Source organism: Salvelinus fontinalis, chromosome 1 (genome assembly GCF_029448725.1).
Source record: "Salvelinus fontinalis isolate EN_2023a chromosome 1, ASM2944872v1, whole genome shotgun sequence".
NCBI classification, from domain to species: domain Eukaryota; kingdom Metazoa; phylum Chordata; class Actinopteri; order Salmoniformes; family Salmonidae; genus Salvelinus; species Salvelinus fontinalis.
In genome coordinates this window covers 91,144,668-91,166,588 of record NC_074665.1, presented here as the reverse complement: position 1 = coordinate 91,166,588, position 21,921 = coordinate 91,144,668, and the positions used below count along the sequence as shown (strand labels likewise).

The window sequence follows — 21,921 nt, the reverse complement described above, 5'->3', positions numbered from 1 at the left end:
GCTCTCTGGTCTGGATACAGCCCTGGCTCTCTGTTCTGGATACAGCCCTGGCTCTCTGGTCTGGATACAGCCCTGGCTCTCTGGTCTAGAAACAGCCCTGGCTCTCTGGTCTAGAAACAGCCCTGGCTCTCTGGTCTAGAAACAGCCCTGGCTCTCTGGTCTAGAAACAGCCCTGGCTCTCTGGTCTGGATACAGCCCTGGCTCTCTGGTCTGGAAACAGCCCTGGCTCTCTGGTCTGGAAACAGCCCTGGCTCTCTGGTCTAGAAACAGCCCTGGCTCTCTGGTCTAGAAACAGCCCTGGCTCTCTGGTCTAGAAACAGCCCTGGCTCTCTGGTCTGGATACAGCCCTGGCTCTCTGGTCTAGAAACAGCCCTGGCTCTCTGGTCTGGATACAGCCCTGGCTCTCTGGTCTGGATACAGCCCTGGCTCTCTGGTCTGGATACAGCCCTGGCTCTCTGGTCTGGAAACAGCCCTGGCTCTCTGGTCTGGAATCAGCCCTGGCTCTCTGGTCTGGAAACAGCCCTGGCTCTCTGGTCTAGAAACAGCCCTGGCTCTCTGGTCTGGATACAGCCCTGGCTCTCTGGTCTGGATACAGCCCTGGCTCTCTGGTCTGGATACAGCCCTGGCTCTCTGGTCTGGAAACAGCCCTGGCTCTCTGGTCTGGAAACAGCCCTGGCTCTCTGGTCTGGATACAGCCCTGGCTCTCTGGTCTGGATACAGCCCTGGCTCTCTGGTCTGGAAACAGCCCTGGCTCTCTGGTCTGGATACAGCCCTGGCTCTCTGGTCTAGAAACAGCCCTGGCTCTCTGGTCTGGAAACAGCCCTGGCTCTCTGGTCTGGAAACAGCCCTGGCTCTCTGGTCTGGAAACAGCCCTGGCTCTCTGGTCTGGAAACAGCTCTGGCTCTCTTGTCTGGAAACAGCCCTGGCTCTCTGGTCTGGAAACAGCCCTGGCTCTCTGGTCTGGATACAGCCCTGGCTCTCTGGTCTGGATACAGCCCTGGCTCTCTGGTCTGGATAGAACCCTGGCTCTCTGGTCTGGATACAGCCCTGGCTCTCTGGTCTGGAAACAGCCCTGGCTCTCTGGTCTGGATACAGCCCTGGCTCTCTGGTCTGGATACAGCCCTGGCTCTCTGGTCTGGATACAGCCCTGGCTCTCTGGTCTGGATACAGCCCTGGCTCTCTGGTCTGGATACAGCCCTGGCTCTCTGGTCTGGATACAGCCCTGGCTCTCTGGTCTGGAAACAGCCCTGGCTCTCTGGTCTGGATAGAACCCTGACTCGCTGGTCTATATAGAGCCATGACACTCAGCCATGATGAACAAAATATGAAACAGACTATAGAGGAATATACATGTCACCATCCCCATTACAGACTGACAGACAGACAGACAGACAGACAGACAGACAGACAGACAGAAGACAGACAGACAGACTCAGTCACTCACTGACTCACTCACTCACTCACTCACTCACTCACTCACTCACTCACTACCGGTCAAGATATATACAAATCAAGATATATTTTATATTTGAGATTATTCAAATAGCTACCCGTTGCCTTGATGACAGCTTTGCACACTCCTGGCATTCTCTCAACCAGCTTCATGAGGTAATCACCTGGAATGCATTTCAATTAACAGATGTGCATTGTTAACTAGTTAATTTGTGGAATTTCTTTCCTTCTTAATGCGTTTGTTTTGTGAAAAGATAGGGGTGGTATACAGAATAGAGCCCTATTTGGTAAAATACCAAGTCCATGTTATGGCAAGAACAGCTCAAATAAGCAAAGAGAAACAACTGTCCATCATTACTTCTTCTTCAGGCTAGAGTCTATTTTTCTCAATTTCCATCTGACTGATGTGCCCAAAGTAAATTGCCTGTTGCTCAGGCCCTGAAGCTAAGATATGCATATAATTGGTACCATTGGAAAGAAAACACTCTGAAGTTTGTAGAAATGTTAAAATAATGTAGGAGACTATAACACAATAGATATGGTAGGAGAAAATCAAAAGAAAAACCAACCAGAATAATATTTTTTTGAGAGCACATGCTCTTCCAATGGAACGTCTAGGGAAATAATAAAATCTAGCTCCCAGTATGCAATTCCTATGGCTTCCATTGGGTGTCAGTAGTCTTTGTTCAAGGTTTCAGGCTTGTTTATTCCAAAAAGAGAAATAAATATGAGTTTTACTACAGGGACACAGACTTGGAAATTCGTATATGCGTTCGCAATGAAGATTACGCGCACCTGCTAATATCTCTTTCCTATTGAACATACTTCTTTCCGTATTAAATATCATAGTTTAATTACATTTTAGGGTATCTGAGGATTAAATAGAAACATATTTAGGGGTACATTTTCTGATTCCTATCTTGACATGTTGAACGAGTGGATTTCTCAAATCGATGGCGCCAACTAAACAGACTTTTTGGGGATATAAAGAAGGATTTTATCTAACAAAACGCCACTACATGTTATAGCTGGGACCGTTTGGATGACAAATCAGAGGAAGATTTTCAAAAAGTAAGTGAAAGTAAGTCAAAAACTAAATCGCTATTTGTGAATTTATGAAACCTGTGCCGGTGTGAAAATATTTTGATGTGGGGCGCCATCCTCAAAACAATCTCATGGCATGTTTTCACTGTAAAGCCTACAGTAAATCATACAGTGCAGTAAGATTAACAAAAATGTAAGTTTTTAACCAATATAAGACACTTGTATGTACCTAAATGTTTAATATCCATCATTTTAATGATTATTTATTTGAATTGCGCGCCCTCCAGTTTCACCGGAAGTTATCCCGCTAGCAGGACGCCTAGCCTTAATTAATGAATGTCAGTCAATACGGACAATTTCAAGAATTGTGAAAGTTTTTTCAAGTGCAGTTGCAAAAACCATCAAGCGTTATAATGAAACTGGTTCTCATGATGTCCACAAAAGGAATGAAAGACGCAGAGTTATCTCTGCTGCAGAGGATAAGTTCATTAGAGTTACCAGTCTCAGAAATTGCAGCCCAAAGAAATGCTTCACAGAGTTCAAGTAACAGATACATCTCAACATTAACTATTCAGAGGAGACTTTGTGAATCAGGCCCTCATGGATGAAATGCTGCAAGGAAACCCCTACTAAAGGACACCAATAAGAAGAAGAGACTTTCTTGGGACAAGAAACACAAGCAATGTACATTAGACCAGTGGAAATGTGTCCTTTGGTGTAGAGTCCAAATTTGAGATATTTTAGTTCCAACTGCCGTGTCTGTGTGAGATGATCGGATGATCTCTGCATGTGTATTTTCACTGTAAAGCATGGAGGAGGTGTGATGGTGATTTACTGGTGACACTGTATGTGATTTATTTAGATTTCAAGGCACACTTAACCAGCATGGCTACCACAGCATTCTGCAGTGATACGCCATCCCATCTGGTTTGGGCTTAGTGGGACTAACATTTGTTTTTCAACAGGACAATGACCCAAAACACCCCTCCAGGCTGTGTAAGGGCTATTTTACCAAGAAGGAGAGTGCATCAGATGACCTGGCCTCCACAATCACCCGACCTCAACCAAATTAAGATGGTTTGGGATGAGTTGGACCGCAGAGTGAAGGAAAAGCAACCAACAAGTGCTCAGCATATGTGTCATCAAGGCAAAGTGTGGCTATTTGAAGAATCTCAAGTATAACATATATTTTGATTTGTTTAACACTTTTTTCATTACAAAATGATTCCATATGTGTTATTTATAGTTTTGATATGTTCACTATTATTCTACAATGTAGAAAATAGTAAAAATAAAGAAAAATGCTTGAATGAGTAGGTGTTTTAACATTTTTACCGGTAGTGGACACACACACGTATATATACACACACGCTACTTTGCATCGTGTTTGAATTGGCTGACATCCATAACTGCCTGAGTACTTTTTAAAGGTGAGCTACAAAACGAGGGGATTTCCTCCTTGTCAGTCAGTGTACAGGGATCCATATTAATGTGTGTGTGTGTTCGTGTGTCTGTGTGTTCACCATGACATGTTTCTCCTCCATTACTCCCAGACAGTACAGCTGTGGTGTGGGTTAATGGTGTAGAAATTCCTCAAGACAAGCTGTCTCTCTGGGTAACATATAATTAGTGTTGTGTGGCAATAGTAACACAAGTGACAATTAAACTGCTCATTTGTGAGGAGAAGAATGACAGCAGTGTTGTTATGCTCTTGGATCCTCAGGCAGTTCTAAAGCTCAGTCTTGGATGATAGCCTAGATAATGTCTGCTATGATATCTCAGTGCATCCCGAAGACAAGATAAATTGCAGTTAAGTATAGTGAGCTGGTCGGGGCACACATTGTTAACCAACTGCTGCAAGTTCCAGTTGTCGGCCATCGTTGATGTCCAATATGGAGCGAGATTTCAGGGTTTCATTATTTCATTTGTATGACAGATACCGTCGACAGCACGATGACAAATGTTTTCTTTTCGCCCTCCGCTGTCTCTAGCGAGGGCCTCATGGTTCGCAGCGAAACATGATCTGCTCACACTCCATGCCAGAAAGACAAAAAAAATCTGAGATTTGAAAAAGACATTTGAGAAATGGGTCCTGCCAACAAAATATGTGAACCTTGGCCAGAACACTTTAGAGTTTGTTTTCACAAGACTTTTCAACTGTTATACAGTATTTCTTCACTGTCTTTTTACCTCACGTACGTCTTGCTGTGTTTTCTGTGCTCAGTTCCACAGGATAACCAGAACCTGTTTTCTCACTATATAATAGTTTATTTTTTCTCTCACAGTTATTTAGGAAACTCAAACTATTCCTGACAAAGTTAGTCCAGTCCTGTGTCTCAGGGGTCTTCAACCTTTCCCTGCCCAGTGACCCCCTCGCAGGCAAACCGGCAACCCAGGGACATTAGCAAAAAAAAGAAAAGGCCCACACACTGGGGAGCCAGAACCAGCCAATAACAATTAGTTTCTGCCCAAAAATAGGCTTTATTACAGACAGAAGTACTTCTCACATGCATCAGCTGTCCGGGTGGCTGGTCTCAGATGATCCTGCAGGTGAAGAAGCCAGATGTGGAGGTCCTGGGCTGGCGTGGTTACACGTGGTCTGCGCTTGTGAAACTGGTTGGATGTACTGCCAAATTCTCTAACGCTGGAGGCGGCTTATGGGAGAGAAATTAATATTAAATTCTCTGGCAACAGCTCTGGTAGACATTCCTGCAGTCAGAATGCCAATTGCACACTCCCTCAAAACTTGAGACATCTATGGCATTGTGTTGTATGACCAAAACTTGATTATTTTAGAGTGGCCTTTTATTGTCCCCAGCACAAGGGGCACCTGTTTAATCAGCTTCTTGATATGCCACACCTGTCAGGTGGTCCCGTGTGGCTCAGTTGGTAAATCATGGTGCTTGCAATAGCAGGGTTGTGGGTTCAATTCCAATGGGGGACAAGTCAGTCGTTCTCGATAAGTGTCTGCTAAATTAATTAAATGTAAAATTATCTTGGCAAAGGAAACGCTCACTAAAGTGGATGGAAAAGAGAAATAAGCTTTTTGTGTGTATGGAAATTTTCTGGCATCTTATTTTAGCTCATGAAACATGTGACCAACACTTTACATGTTGCGTTTATATTTGTGTTTAATGTACACTACTGGTCAAAAGTTTTAGAACACCTACTCATTCAAGAGTTTTTCTTTATTTGTACTATTTTCTACATTGCAGAATAATAGTGAAGACATCAAAACGATGAAATAACACATATGGAATCATGTAGTAACCAAAAAAGTGTTAAACAAATACAAATATTTTATATTTTTTGAGATTATTTGAATAGTCACCCTTTGCCTTGATGACAGCTTTGCACACTCTTGGCATGCTCTCAACCAGCTTCACCTGGAATGCTTTTCCAACAGTCTTGAACGAGTTCCCACATATGCTGAGCACTTGTTGGCTGCTTTTCCTTCACGCTGCGGTCCGACTCATCCCAAACCATCTCAATCTGGTTGAGGTCAGGGAATTGTGGAGGCTAGGTCATCTGATGCAGCACTCCATGACTCTCCTTCTTGGTAAAAATATGTCCTGTGCCTGACTCCGTCCCACCTGCTGCACATCGACCTTTGACAATTACAGCAAGTTGGATGATTGTCATTCATATTCCATTCCCCCAGTTCAATGTAACACCGATAGGTTTAGTCTACTACATGATACTCAAATGTTCCCTGTACCCATCATGAGGGTGCTACAACCTAACCTATGAATGAAAATGTACAACGTAGGTGCACAGGTCGAGAGAATTTTCAATAACTCTTTTCATAATCTTGTCTGCATCTAGCTGATCAAGGGTGTAATCAGTAATCCAAAAGTTGCAAATGTGAGTTTCTATAGGACAAATTCAGGTATGTTTATCCCTGTTTCATTCCGTTTGCTAAGAAACGTTTTTCAACAGAATCGGTTTTCAATATGGTCCAAGTAAAAACTATTTCTCTGAACTTTTTATGTTAGATGTTCCGTTTAGAGGACTGCCATTGTCACGCCCTGGCCTTAGTATTCTTTGTTTTCTTTATTATTTTAGTTAGGTCAGGGTGTGACATGGGGAATGTTTGTGTTTTGTCTCTAATTGGGAACTCATTCAGGCAACCATAGACTCTCCTAAACAACTAAACCAACATAGACAACGCTAGACACATGCACTACACACAAACCCATACAATACACCCAACACCCCCTTTACCATATAATCACCCAAAACCGACAAAACACAAACATTCCCCATGTCACACCCTGACCTAACTAAAATAATAAAGAAAACAAAGAATACTAAGGCCAGGGCGTGACAGCCATAGCGTAGCTTTACAACTTTGCAGGGGAATAATGCTAACATCACCCAGTGCTATAGCGTAGCTTTACAACTGCGCAGGGAAAGAATGCTAACTCCACCCATTGCTTTGATCAGGAAATAAAAGAAGCAGAAGACAGAGACAATATGAGAGAGAGAGAGAGAGAGAGAGAGAGAGAGAGAGAGAGAGAGAGAGAGAGAGAGAGAGAGAGAGAGAGAGAGAGAGAGGAGAGAGAGAGAGAGAGAGAGAGAGAGAGAGAGAGAGAGAGAGAGGAGAGAGAGAGAGAGAGAGAGAGAGAGAGAGAGAGAGAGAGAGAGAGAGAGAGAGAGAGAGAGAGAGAGAGAGAGAGAGAGAGAGAGAGAAACCCCTGGGTTTGATTGGCTGGGTTGCCTTGGAGCTGAACTGTTCTCCTCTGAGGCCCATTCACTATCGAGATAGAGACAGCAACACAATTCGACCCAACCAATTCATGAGAAGACAAAAAGATAATTACTTGACACATTGGAAAGAATTTAGAAAAAAACAGAGCAAACTAGAATGCTCTTTGGCCCTAAACAGAGAGTACCCAGTGGCAGAATACCTGACCACTGTGACTGACCCAAACTTAAGGAAAGCTTTGACTATGTACAGACTCAGTGAGCATAGCCTTGTTATTGAGAAAGGCCGCCATAAAATGTGGAAACTAAGCTGCACATCCTAAACTCCTGCCAAATATTTGACAATGTTAGAGACACATATTTCCCTCAGATTACACAGACCCACAAAGAATTTGAAAACAAATCAAATTTTGATAAACTCCCATATCGATTGGATGAAATACAACAGGTTGCCATCACAGCAGCAAGATGTGTGACCTGTTGCCACAAGAAAAGGGCAACCAGTGAAGAACAAACACCATTGTAAATAAAAACCTATATTTATTTGTATTCATTTTCCCTTTTGTACTTTAAATATGTGCACATGATTACAACACTGCAGATAGACATAATGACATTTGAAATGTCTCTAATATTTTGCTATTTTTGTGAGTGTAGTGTTTACTGTTAATTTTTTATTGTTTATTTCACTTTTGTTTATTATCTATTTCACTTGCTTTGGCAATGTAAATATATGTTTCCCATGCCAATAAAGCCCCTTGAATTGAATTGAGAGAGATCAAGAGAGAGAGAGAAATCACGCAGAGCTCCTAAAGATGTGTGCTCTTTTATGGCCGAGGGTAAATAGAACACATCCCAGTCCCTGCTACTTAACTCTCACTTTCCCTCTCACAGCCCCAGCCCCTACCCCATCCTCATTCCCTGCCAATACTCAACCACACCCTAATGGTTACCTCTGGGACTTAATACCTGGGACAAGTCGAGGTTTACAGGTTTACTGTCATCCCCTTCCTCTCCTCCTCCACGCCCACCCCTTTCTCACCTACCACTCTCGTCTCTTAATATCCGGGGGAGCAAAGCCAACAGAACACTGACTGACCATGGTGTTGGAAGGAAAGCTGTGTAAGAAAGAGGCTAATGAATAACAAAGCATATAGGAAAGCTTATGTGTTTTCCTCTCTAACTCCAAGCCCCTGGGCTCTGTTTAATGTGCCAAACAGTGTTTATTTAGCAGCAATGAATGACCATTAACTCAGGAGGGAGGTCTGATATTGCTCTGACATGTGTTCCCACATCCAAAGAATCACCTCGTTAAATACTGCCCAATTCACCAACACCACAGAGGGAGGGTCTGTTCAAGGAGAGAGAGAGGGGAAGAACATCACTACCTCAGAAGACCATAGCTTATCATCTTCTTCTTCTTCGATTATTTCTTCTTCTCCCTTTTCATCCTTGCCTCCCTCATCTAGCTTTGACTCCAGTCCCGGGGGGAATACATAAATCATTTCTCAAGAAACAGACAGACAAACAAGTATCTGCTCTCCTCATCCAGAGTGAATGAATGAGCGCAAACAATAGCCAGAGTTTTTAAAACGTTATTTGCTGTGTGTGTGTTTGAGTGCGTGCATGCGACACTGAGTTCCTGTCAGGCTCAGTGTCCTTTATCCACAGTTCCAGCAGGAGGTTCCTGCCTGTGGCGGCCATCTTCTTCCCAATGCTGTGGTCAGTCCTCAATAGGCTCTCACATGGGCCACCAGGCCACCGCAGTGCTGCACTAGCTAGCTGCCACTCCCCTCTCACCAGGTCACCCCTTTCACAATTAGCTGGTGGTAATTTGGGGATGAAAGCTCAAAGCTGCCTTCCTCCAGCATCCAGCCCCCTCCTCCACGCCTATTCTAGCCTCCATTCAGTAGGGCCATGCCGGCTTAGGCAGGGGGAGCGAGGGCCTCTTTTCCCCTTCTGTGCTGACCAAAGGGCTCTCTGGGTCATTGAGGCCTGCAGGGAGACCCGCCCAGGATTGGGCGGACAGAGCACAACATGTGACACTATTCTTATTTGCCAATAGACGGAGTGCACAGCTGGAGAATGGAGAAAGGAGATTCTGAAAAGAGAGGATGGGTTATTTTGATGTGGAGGGGAGAATAGGGGGGGGGGGGGGGGGGGCAGTCAGGGTTGAGGTTTGAAGCCTGACCACAAAGAAAATAATCCGCTCTCATTTGGGACCACTGGGGAAGTTTACCCAACACTGAGGAATGGTTTCGAGCTACTTGTTTTTATGTTTGCGGCTCTTGCTCTTTGAGGAGGGGATGTCAACCTGCTGTCAGCGGTACGGTTGGCTGGTCGGCCATGTTGGCCCCTGAGGAGGGGAGCTGTGGAGGGAGGGAAGGCCAGGATGTAGGATACAGGAAGCCATCAGAGCGCCAAAGTATGAGACCGTCGCAGAGTAAACATTCCTCTCTAGCTCTAACTACAACGTAATAGCAGCCGTTTCCAGTTTGCGGTTTCAAGGAATATTTCAGCTACCTCATCAGACAAATCCCTTACAGTGAATACATTTCCTGTCTCACAGATGGAAAGTCAGGTTCCTTAATTCAGCAGGTTAGTTTGTATATCGACATAACAAATCATGCTTTCCTGTGTTGATGGTGGATACTCAGCGGGTTAGTCTGTAAATCAACGTAACTAACCATATTTCCCAGGGTGGACTGGGGGAGTGAAAAGGTTTGGAATACCCAATGGGACCAGTAAGGTCCAGCAGCCCTGTAGGGTCCAGCAGCATTTTCCTGCTCTGCAGATGGTCAAGCACATAGAGCCTGTCAGTCAGCAGCAGCCATACTGGCTTCCAGTCAAAGGCCCTTAACCCATCTAACCCTTCTACACGCTTCACCTACAATCAGGCCAGACTAATCAATACACACTAGTCCCTAAGGACCCAGGGACAAGGCTTTGTGTCATCTGTGTGTGTTTGGTGTCTATCTGTGTGTGTTGACCATTCTTTTGACTGGAGAAGAAAATTATAGTGTTTCACAGCTGCGTCTCAAAGCCTTTCCTCGTCACAGGAGAAGACTTAAAAACTGGTTGACTGACTCCATCATTCTCCATTTGAGAATGTTTCTATTCTTTTGGACAACACTCACATTCCTTCCAGACTTTCGTGTTCGATCATATTAGTTTAAACTTTGCCAGCATGGCATTAAAACCAGGTGGCCTTTCTGCCATTCTGCCTGCCAGAGAGAAAATGGAGAGGTCTTTCTGCCATTCTGCCTGCCAGAGAGAAAAGGGAGAGGTATTTCTGTCATTCTGCCTGCCAGTGAGGAGGAAGAGGTCTTTCTGCCATTCTGCCTGCCAGTGAGAGGAGGGAGAGGTCTTTCTGCCATTCTGCCTGCCAGTGAAGAGGGAGAGGTCTTTCTGCCAATCTGCCTACCAGAGAGAAAAGATAGAGGACTTTCTGCCATTCTGCCTGACAAATAGAAAAGGGAGAGGAATTTCTGCCATTCTGCCTGCCAGAGAGAAAAGGGAGAGGTCTTTCTGCCATTCTGGCTGCCAGAGAGAAAACGGAGAAGGATTTCTGCCATTCTGCCTGCCAGAGGGAAAAGGGAGAGGTATTCCTGCCATTCTGCCTGCCAGAGAGAAAAGGGAGAGGTCTTTCTGCCATTCTGCCTGCCAGAGCGAAAAGGGAGAGGTCTTTCTGCCATGCTGGCTGCCAAAGAGAAAACAGAGAAGGATTTCTGCCATTCTGCCTGCCAGAGGGAAAGGGGAGAGGTATTCCTGCCATTCTGCCTGCCAGAGAGAAAAGGGAGAGGTCTTTCTGCCATTCTGACTGCCAGAGCAAAAAGAGAGAGGTCTTTCTGCCATTCTGCCTGCCAGAGCGAAAAGGGAGAGGTCTTTCTGCCATGCTGCCTGCCAAAGAGAAAAGGGAGAGGTATTCCTGCCATTCTGCTTGCCAGAGAGAAAAGGGAGAGGTCTTTCTTCCATTCTGCCTGCCAGAGAGAAAATTGAGAGGTCTTTCTGCCATTCTGCCAGCCACTGAGGAGGAAGAGATCTTTCTTTTATTCTGCCTGCCAAAGAGAAAAGGGAGATGTATTCCTGCCATTCTGCTTGCCAGAGAGAAAAGGGAGAGGTATTCCTGCCATTCTGCCTGCCAGTGAGAAAAGGGAGAGGTCTTTCTGACCTTCTGCCTGCCAGAGAGAAAAGGGAGAGGTCTTTCTGACATTCTGCCTGCCAGAGAGAAAAGGGAGAAGGATTTCTGCCATTCTGCCTGCCAGAGCAAAAAGAGAGAGGTATTCCTGCCATTCTGCTTGCCAGAGCAAAAAAGGGAGAGGTCTTTCTGCCATGCTGCCTGCCAAAGAGAAAAGGGAGAGGTATTCCTGCCATTCTGCTTGCCAGAGAGAAAAGGGAGAGGTCTTTCTGCCATTCTGCCTGCCAGTGAGGAGGAAGAGGTCTTTCTTTTATTCTACCTGCCAAAGAGAAAAGGGAGAGGTATTCCTGCCATTCTGCTTGCCAGTGAGAAAAGGGAGAGGTCTTTCTGCCAATCTACCTGCCAGTGAGAAAAGAGAGAGGTCTTTCTGCCATTCTGCCTGCCAGAGAGAAAAGGGAGAGGTCCCTCTGCCATTCTGCCTGCCAGAGAGAAAAGGTAGAGGTCTTTCTTCCATTCTGCCTGCCAGAGAGAAAAGGGAGAGGTCTTTCTGCCATTCTGCCTGCCAGAGAGAAAAGGGACAGGTCCCTCTGCCATTCTGCCTGCCAGAGAGAAAAGGGAGAGGGCTTTCTGCCATTCTGCCTGCCAGAGAGAAAAGTGAGAGGTCTTTCTGCCATTCTACCTGCCAAATAGAAAAGGGAGAGGTATTCCTGCCATTCTGCCTGTCAGAGAGAAAAGGGAGAGGTATTCCTGCCATTCTGCCTGTCAGAGAGAAAAGGGAGAGGTATTCCTGCCATTCTGCCTGTCAGAGAGAAAAGGGAGAGGTATTCCTGCCATTCTGCCTGTCAGAGAGAAAAGGGAGAGGTATTCCTGCCATTCTGCCTGTCAGAGAGAAAAGGGAGAGGTATTCCTGCCATTCTGCCTGCCAGAGAGAAAAGGGAGAGGGATTTCTGCCATTCTGCCTGCCAGAGAGAAAAGGGAGAGGTCTTTCTGCCATTCTGCCTGCCAGAGAGGGTGGGGAGACATCTTTCTGCCATTCTGCCTGCCAGAGAGAGTAGGGAGAAGTCTTTCTGCCATTCTGCCTGCCAGAGAGAATAGGGAGAAGTCTTTCTGCCATTCTGCCTGCCAGAGAGAGTAGGGAGAGGTCTTTCTGCCATTCTGCCTGCCAGAGAGAGTAGGGAGAAATCTTTCTGCCATTCCTCCTGCCAGAGAGAGTAGGGAGAAGTCTTTCTGCCATTCTGCCTGCCAGAGAGAGTAGGGAGAAGTCTTTCTGCCATTCTGCCTGCCAGAGAGAGTAGGGAGAAGTCTTTCTGCCATTCTGCCTGCCAGAGAGAGTAGGGAGAAGTCTTTCTGCCATTCTGCCTGCCAGAGAGAGTAGGGAGAAATCTTTCTGCCATTCTGCCTGCCAGAGAGAGTAGGGAGAAATCTTTCTGCCTGCCAGAGAGAGTAGGGAGAAATCTTTCTGCCATTCTGCTTGCCAGAGAGAGTAGGGAGAAATCTTTCTGCCATTCTGCTTGCCAGGGAGAGTAGGGAGAAGTCTTTCTGACATTCTGCCTGCCAGAGAGAGTAGGGAGAAGTCTTTCTGCCATTCTGCCTGCCAGAGAGAGTAGGGAGAAGTCTTTCTGCCATTCTGCCTGCCAGAGAGAGTAGAGAGAAATCTTTCTGCCATTCTGCCTGCCAGAGAGAGTAGGGAGAGGTCTTTCTGCCATTCTGCCTGCCAGAGAGAGTAGGGAGAAATCTTTCTGCCATTCTGCCTGCCAGAGAGAGTAGGGAGAGGTCTTTCTGCCATTCTGCCTGCCAGAGAGAGTAGGGAGAAGTCTTTCTGCCATTCTGCCTGCCAGAGAGAGTAGGGAGAAGTCTTTCTGCCATTCTGCCTGCCAGAGAGAGTAGGGAGAGGTCAGTGGAGAGGACAGTGTGTGTTGGGTCACCTACATGTAAACAGGAGTGCTCCTGTGGTGAAGAGATAAAGAAGAGACATCCAACCAGAACTGTCCTTGATACGGACATGAGCATCTGTCTGGTCTCTGGAAGCAGGGGGCAGGACGGCCCATAGATAACTATCAACTCACCGACTTCCGCAACCATCACCAGTTTGATAGCATAACTGGGTTCTTCCACTATAAAGGCCCCTTTAGAAGAATGCTCCACTTGTCCCTTTGTTGTGGTGAAGTTTCAAAGCAGGCCCTAACTAGCTAACCAAAGCTAGCTGCCATTAAGTGTTTACTTCTTTGGTTCTTTATCACGGGGTGGAGGGAAACAAAGGTTCAACGGCCCAAAAAGACACCCCACTCAGGGATGGCGCCCTTTCAGTCCAACTAGTCCTTCAACAGAAGACTGAAGCATAACCTTTGATCAACCACTGCAAACAAAACAGCAGCCAGTTTAACTTGGCTTGGCTGAGAAAGCCTATCCACGTTTCAATGATCGATTATGAGTTATTTCTGTGTTATGTATATTTATTTAATACATCAAATGAATGGATTGTAATCTCCATATGGGAATGGCATTACTACAACACTCCTTCTGAGGCCTCCAACTGCTTTTAAATGCAAGTAAAACTTAGTGCAAACTCGTCAATCGATTGCTGCCCGCACCCTCCCGCCCGACTAGCATCACTACTCTGAACGGTTCTGACTTAGAATATGTGGACAACTACAAATACCTAAGTGTCTGGTTAGACTGTAAACTCTCCTTCCAGACTCACATTAAGCATCTCCAATCCAAAATTAAAACTAGAATGGGCTTCCTACTTCGCAACAAAGCCTCCTTCACTCATGCTGCCAAACACCCTCGTAAAAATGACTATCCTACCGATCCTTGACTTCAGCGTTGTTATTTACAAAATAGCCTCCAACACTCTACTCAGCAAACTGTATGCAGTCTATCACAGTGCCATCCGTTTTGTCACCAAAGCCCCAATATACTACCCACCACTGCGACCTGTACGCTCTCGTTGGCTGGCCTTCGCTACAAATTCGTCGCCAAACCCACTGGCTCCAGGTCATTTATAAGTCTTTGCTAGATAAAGCCCCGCCTTATCTCAGCTCACTGGTCACCATAGCAACACCCATCCGTAGCACACACTCCAGCAGGTATATTTCACTCGTCATCCCCAAAGCCAACACTTCCTCTGGCTGCCTTTCCTTACAGTTCTCTGCTGCCATTGACTGGAACGAATTGCAAAAATCACTGAAGCTGGAGACTTATATCTCCCTCACTAACTTTAAGCATCAGCTGTAAGAGCAGCTTACCGATCGCTGCTGTACACAGCACATCTGTAAATAGCACACCCAACTACCTCATCACCATACTGTTTTTTATCATCTTGCTCTTTTGCACCCCAGTATCTCTACTTGCACATCATCATCTGCACATCTATCACTCCAGTGCTTATGCTAAATTGTAATTCGCCTCCATGGCCTATTTATTGCCTACCTCCCTACTCTTCTACATTTGCACACACTGTACATAGATTTCTATTGTGTTATTGACTGTACATTTGTTTATGTGTAACTCTGTGTTGTTGTTTTTGTCGCACTGCTTTGCTTTATCTTGGCCAGGTTGCAGTTGTAAATGAGAACTTATTCTCAACTGGCCAACCTGGTTAAATAAAATAAAAAAATAACTTACATATAATGGGCCATTTTGTAATGCAGGGCCATTATATAGATGTTTACACCACCTCAGCTCTCCACGGTGGTGTCATTGTTCTGAGTATACAGGTTCCAGAAAGGTTCAAACAGCCATCATTCCCTAATGTCTAATAAGAAACGTGACAGTTTACAAGTATCATAAGGACACTCATTAACCACAGACAGTAACGGTCAAAAAGGGAACGTTGCACATTCCCCAAGAGCTCCAAATCAGGGAAGAATCCATTTTTATTTCAAGACAAAAAGGTTTGAATGCCAGAAACTCAATATAAACTTTTGTTCAGACTAAGCTCAACTATTCTCTTTCTTATAGGCAGAGGCTGGTGATATTATGCAGAAGTACAGATTGATATTTCCTCAGTTATTCACACAAGAGTGACAGATTCCATATCTAGAGCTTGAAAGTTAGAAGGAGCCTTGTGGCTATAAGTGTTCAGAACTACTTGTTAAATCATAAAAACACTTTTTGGGAGGAGCCGTGAAAGAGCACAGTACAGCACTGCATAGAGCTGACAGGCAGCTAAGATGAAAGCCCACGACACGTTAGCAAACCACAGAACCAGTAATTATAAATCAAAGCCCCTTTATGATCAATACATCTGTATGGAATGTGAACACGGAAAGAGAAGCACCACATACCACCAACTGTCATAATCAACTAGACAAATGTAGACTAAGTTGTATATAAAATCTACATGGCATTTGGATGAGGAAACAAAAACTTTGACATGACAGAAGAAACAGTAAAAAGGTAGGAAATAGAGAGTGAAAAGTGTGAAGAATGAATTGTGAGCAGCTAATGAAAACAGTCCAACTGAATGGACCTAACAGTACCTCTAGAACTAATAAATCTACATCCAGGTTCAGTTCCAGGAGGTAGAACCATAGAATTAGAATACTAATTGAATAGGATCTCTATGAGTAGAACACATAGGGATCCATGTTGTGTTCTAAAAAGTATAACACTGAGAAAATCTCTCTCTCTCTCTAGTTGGAGGTATTCCAAGGTTAAATTTAGGTGTCCATGGGCTCACAGAGACAAAGATGGTGCAAACTAGCCAGAGAAGAACAGTGGAAGGCAAATGAACATCATGGCATTACACATCCCTTTATAAATGACCCACACATCTCTTTCGTTGATCTTCTCCTTGAAGAAAAAAAGAAACCGGTGCCCAGATATAGACATCTGTGATTGCATGAGAGGAGTCACTACAGCATACTAAAAACATGAGATGCTTTCTGACAAACTGGGTTAGATCGAAAAGCTCAGCTTAACTTTTCAGTCAGTTGAACAGAGTGTGTGTGTGTGTGTGTGTGTGTGTGTGTGTGTGTGTGTGTGTGTGTGTGTGTGTGTGTGTGTGTGTGTGTGTGTGTGTGTGTGTGTGTGTGTGTGTGTGTGTGTGTGTGTGTGTGTGTGTGTGTGTGTGTGGATGTGTTTAACAATTCTTGTGGGGACCAGAAGTCTCCACAAGAATAGTAAACTAACAAAAATTTGCCCAGATAAAACACAGCCAGGAGCCCAGATAAAACACAGCCAGGAGCCCAGATAAAACACAGCCAGGAGCACAGATAAAATACAGCCAGGAGCCCAGATAAAACACAGCCAGGAGCCCAGATAAAACACAGCCAGGAGCCCAGATAAAACACAGCCAGGAGCCCAGATAAAACACAGCCAGGAGCCCAGATAAAACACAGCCAGGAGCTCCGATAAAACACAGCCAGGGGCTCCGATAAAACACAGCCAGGAGCCCAGATAAAACACAGCCAGGAGCCCAGATAAAACACAGCCAGGAGCTCAGATAAAACACAGCCAGGAGCCCAGATAAAACACAGCCAGGAGCTCCGATATAACACAGCCAGGAGCCCAGATAAAACACAGCCAGGAGCTCCGATAAAACACAGCCAGGGGCCCAGATAAAACACAGCCAGGGCACCAGATAAAACACAGCCAGGAGCCCAGATAAAACGTAGGTGCATTTGTGTTTATTTTATCTGTTGGTGCCCAGCCAGCGTCATATTTTCTCTGTAAACAGCAGTCAGAGAGAGGGTTGCAACCATAGAATTAGAATACTAGAATGGCCATGAACCTTCTTATGATGGGATAAAGGTCAGCCATTTTGGTCAGGGAGTTGGTCAACCATGGTTTGCCAGTCCTGTGATAAGATAGTGTAGAATTGATCTGCACTGTATGTTTGTGAGCTAGCTAGCCAGCCAGTTTTAGAGGAATGATTACATACATTTTTCAAATTAGCTGCCAATATGCCAACATTCCATTCAAACAATGCAGTCAATCCACAGCCGTACACTGGCCGAAATCAGTTGATGATAGGACTGAGACAACTTGTAAATGCAACAACTACTGATACTGTATCATAAAAGAAATCACACTTTCCAAGAAAACAAAATGTTGACATTTATGGTCTGTTTACATATATTTCAGAGGCTATTCATACAGAAAATGTGTATAAAACCTGTATAAACTGTATTTATAACTTTGTGACAATATTTTACGTTGACAATAATTCTATTACACAATGTCGAATATATCCCATGACTTTATTTTATTTTCCTGCTTAAGAAAAGTCATGATTATGTCTCTACTGCCATTCATTTCAATCAAACCGGTTTTGATTGCTGCCAATTTCATTCCATTCTGGAACTTTGAGGGTTTATGACATTGCCCCTCTAATTTAGGGTGCGTTAGTAAATTCCCTCTGGTTATCTACCCTGACTTCAGAGCACTCTCGTACGAGTGTTCCGAGGCCAGAATAACTGATGAATTTACGAACGCTCAACACCCGTTGAATATTACCAGTAAACGTCGGCAAAAAGGCGTCATTAAATTGTTGCCAGCAGCACAGTTACAGTCGCCAACGCTCTGAATTTATGAACACCCAGAGCGCAGTCTGAGCGTACTCTGGCACTCCAGATTTAATTTACGAACACACCCGCAACACCAACCCAAAATAATACACCTTAGCCTTTGTCCACATTACCGTTATCATAAACTGTTCAATGTTCCCTATTAGCCGTGGGTGGTCTTTCTAAAATGGTGCAATTGTGACGAGGAGATTGGGTTATTGGACAATGTAAATAAAATGATACAACTAGCACCATTTGCATAACGTATTTCAGCCAAAGTGTGCACAGTTTAATAAAGCCTACTTGTAAACTATGTCTATCAATGCAAATTCAAAAGCTCAAGTTGGATCCCACCCTGAATAATAAATTGGGCGGCAGAAAGTATGTTTATTTTAAATCAAATCCATATAGCCCGTCACCCCCTCTAAACACCCAGATTTCTCATGCCGCTTTTTCTTTCATTTAGTTGCTTTACTTTAGTTTGGGCTCTCAAACACCTCGCATATTTAACAGCCCGGCTCTTCACACCACACTGCACCAAATCCGGTTATTCAGAGGGGAATGCAATCCAGAAGTGTTTTTATCAACTTGTCAGATAAGCTATTAGTTCTGCTCCGCGTCCAGGGAAAAGAGAGGAAGAAACTCTCCCTAAGCTATAACAATGTCCCCGGGGTTAAGGCGAGAAGGAAACCATCCACTATGCTCTCGGATATTGCTGCAAAGACCTTCAAGTTTCTTTCGGCTACGTTTCACTTAAATAAACAATTCACACATTTCATCCATTAACTTAATTATTTTAAAGTGTTGCTTTGACTAATTTAATTAGGTAAGATGATTAGGCTACATAATATTCCACTCATATTGATTAGATATGAGTTGCAATTGCCGAGTCGTCGTTGACTATAGTGGCCTATTTAAAAACACGTCTAAATTATATTACTAAACCCAGCGCCATCAACTGAGTAGGTCCTGGTTCTTTTGTAGGTCGAGTCAAGAGAATGCAACGCGAGGTAGAGTCCTCATCATTTCTGTTAGAAGTCACACTGGCTCTGCACGTTGTTTATAATGTTTAATTATGCATGAAGAATATAGGAGGGGAGGGACAGGGTGGGTCATGTATTTCCAAATATTGATCAAGAATAGCGCTCATACTGTTGGTGGGATTTTGTATTAATTTATTATTTAATTAATTCTGGCAAAAATGTTTTATTCTTTATACTACAGTAGCCTACTTAGCCTCGTATATTAGGCCTCCTCCCACTCATTGTCTGTTCAAATGTAAATGGCTGGTGTAAAGGTATAGCTACCATCTTAAAACACGTTTGAATAATTTTTGTTTGATTGATGTTCTCAGAGAAGCTCAGTGCTATTGTGTTGTAGAGTAATTACTGTTCCATTCGAGAGCATGTATTATGTCGTTCTATTGAAGGAGAGAGCTAGGACAAATCCGCTTAGTTTAGAATTTATTTAAGATTAACATAATTTCTTCAAACTTAAATATGACTAACTAAAATAATAAGTACAGACTGACATTGCATATTTATTTACATTGAAATGTGTAAATATAAAAAATAAATAATAATAATTAAAGTAATCAAGCACATCTTACTTCAAATACATTAGGCCTATACTTTCTCGATTTTGAATTAATTACATTTCCACATCATTTCCACCACAACTTGCACATTGCCTAACCTTTTCAGCGTTGTAGTATAAGAAACGCATGTATAACTAGCTTGTATTCATTCCAATTATTTATTTATATTCAAAGGTTAAACTCACCTCAACAGCGCTGAAAAGTAACCCGTTAACTTGCAATGTTGCACTGTGTCCAATAGAGACCACTGCACAACGTGGAAACCGCACAGCCCATACCTTAGCCTATGTGACCGTGGCGGTGCATTGATTCATTATTCAGGCATAGTCTAGCCTACTACCGGAACATGGTGAAAGATGAATTCAAAAAATATGAATTTGTTCTCACTAAATGCTATCCAATGACCTTACAGTTTTACTCAGGTTTGGATACTGGATGATCATATGTCCACGTTGATGCCAAGACTGCTTGGATTTTGGAAAGCACCCTACTAACAAATATACAGAACAAAACATCGATTGAAATAATAGTAAATAACTGTATCTTATAAAGATATTCTATCGGCCCAGATATGGTCACTGACATTATCCATAAACATTTATTTAGAATACATTTATGTGGCAAATAGAGATTAAGATATGATCAAGGACTATTAGTGTGCATTATGGAGCTAACTGAATTGAGTTTTGGGACATATTTAGTTCTATTTGATACATTATTAATACAAATCGTATTGTAAAAACGCACAGACATAAATCGCCTGAATTATGCTATCGAATCCTTTACATGCATTGTTTAATTATATAATGATTATAACTTTGTAATAAATAGGATAATCAAACTTCTCCTGTGATTTAAATACATTGTCAACTATACCATTCTAAGTCGATATTCGAATGTTTTAATGCGAAGTATCCCTTCACAGTTTCAATCCAATATGTTGTTTGTGGAAGATATAGGCAACGAAACGAAAAGCAATAGGCTGCTATGGACAACTATTGGAAGCTGAGCTCTAATAACTGGAGGGATAGCTATGACTGTCATGCCTATTCCCTCACCGTTTCTTGTATAGCGCTGGTTGAGCTATGGGAATCATTGATGTACGTCTGATAGCCTATCTTTAATGCACATCGAACGTGAGAGCATTCAAGGTTGATTCATTTACCTGTACCACTCCAGTCCGTTCTCGTAGTTGCGGTCGAAGAAGTGCGGCTCGGCTCCCACCGCTCTGATGTCTGGATGCACGCGGAGAAACTCGAGCAGCGCCCGCGTCCCTCCTTTCTTTACCCCGATGATGATCGCCTGCGGCAGTTTCTTGCTCCCCAAGTCGTTGGAGAAACTTGACATCGCACCGGGTTCAGGAGCTCTCTGCCCCTCACCCCTCATCTCACCCCAGTCCTCAACTCCTCTGTACGCGTCTATCTCTTTATTGAGCAGGTCTCTGGAGGAGGTCCGGACGGATGGTTCGTCGTAATCGGATTCTATATCCACCCAGGGTGGGAGTCTAGGGAGTAGTCTGGACACGAGGTCCGCTCTGGCGTTATTCTCGGTCCTTTTACCGACCACGGACCCCGTGCCAGTCTCCTTTCCCCGGTTATTGTCCACAACCAAACTTGGCATGGGGGCACAGTAGCCCACGCAGGAGTAAAGCATATATACCCAGAGTAAAAACATGATGCCGAGCAAAAATAATTTATTTTTAACCGGGCTGAATGAGAACGCATACAGATTGTGAGAAATCTGGCTATATTCCATAAGCCTTTAGGTTGCATACCATATTGCAGCAACACATATTGCCAAAACCACTCACTCTCGATTGTACCTCAAGTATCCTCGCCATTCACCTAAAATGAAAAAAAAATAACAAACCAAGCAAATAATCTAAAACGGATGATGTATCCACGAGTGCAAAGTCTTTGCATGCTATAATTGTTATTCACCAGAGCCACGGGAAATAATTCGGAAATTGATAGGAACGACTGGTGCACTTCAGTGGTGCTACTCCAAGCCCCAGCCGTCTCTCTCCACAAGCACCCCCGTCGCCAAACCTTTCTTCAAACTGTAAGTTTGAGGGCTTCCTCGGAGGACTAGACATTTACAGCGCGAGGGGGCGTACCGGTACTTTTGATTGACAATCACCATGGCCAATTGACGCAGGCAAGCTAATTAGCAAGCTAAACTGACCTATCACAGGAGATTGCGGGAGGGCGCTCGCGTGGGATCCTCGTTGAGATCATTAAGTAAGGGCTAGTCAACGAGCGGCTAAGCGTTCTATGGAAAACAATGAACGACGTGGAACGGACCTTCCAAGGAGTTGCATTATTTTCCAGAGAACGCATGGAGCCTCGAGTTGATCATCCCTTTTATACCAGGGCTATAATTTAATACATTTGCTGCTAGAAATTAGTTAATTTGCCGGTAGAAATGTGTTCAACATTAACTGAAGTAGCTGGCAAGTTTACTAGATAACT

At 44.0% G+C, this 21,921-nt stretch overlaps 1 protein-coding gene across 1 annotated transcript in view; it reads right to left on the bottom strand.

Moving 5' to 3' along the window:
- The window catches only part of LOC129863656 (heparan sulfate glucosamine 3-O-sulfotransferase 3B1-like), a 45,449-nt gene extending 23,936 nt beyond the window's left edge, over positions 1–21,513 (bottom strand). The window contains exon 1 of the mRNA XM_055935788.1: positions 20,616–21,513. Coding sequence (XP_055791763.1) covers positions 20,616–21,205 — 590 coding nt within the window. The 5' untranslated portion in view covers positions 21,206–21,513. The remainder of the gene's footprint in view (positions 1–20,615) is intronic.
- Positions 21,514–21,921: the final 408 nt, after the last annotated feature.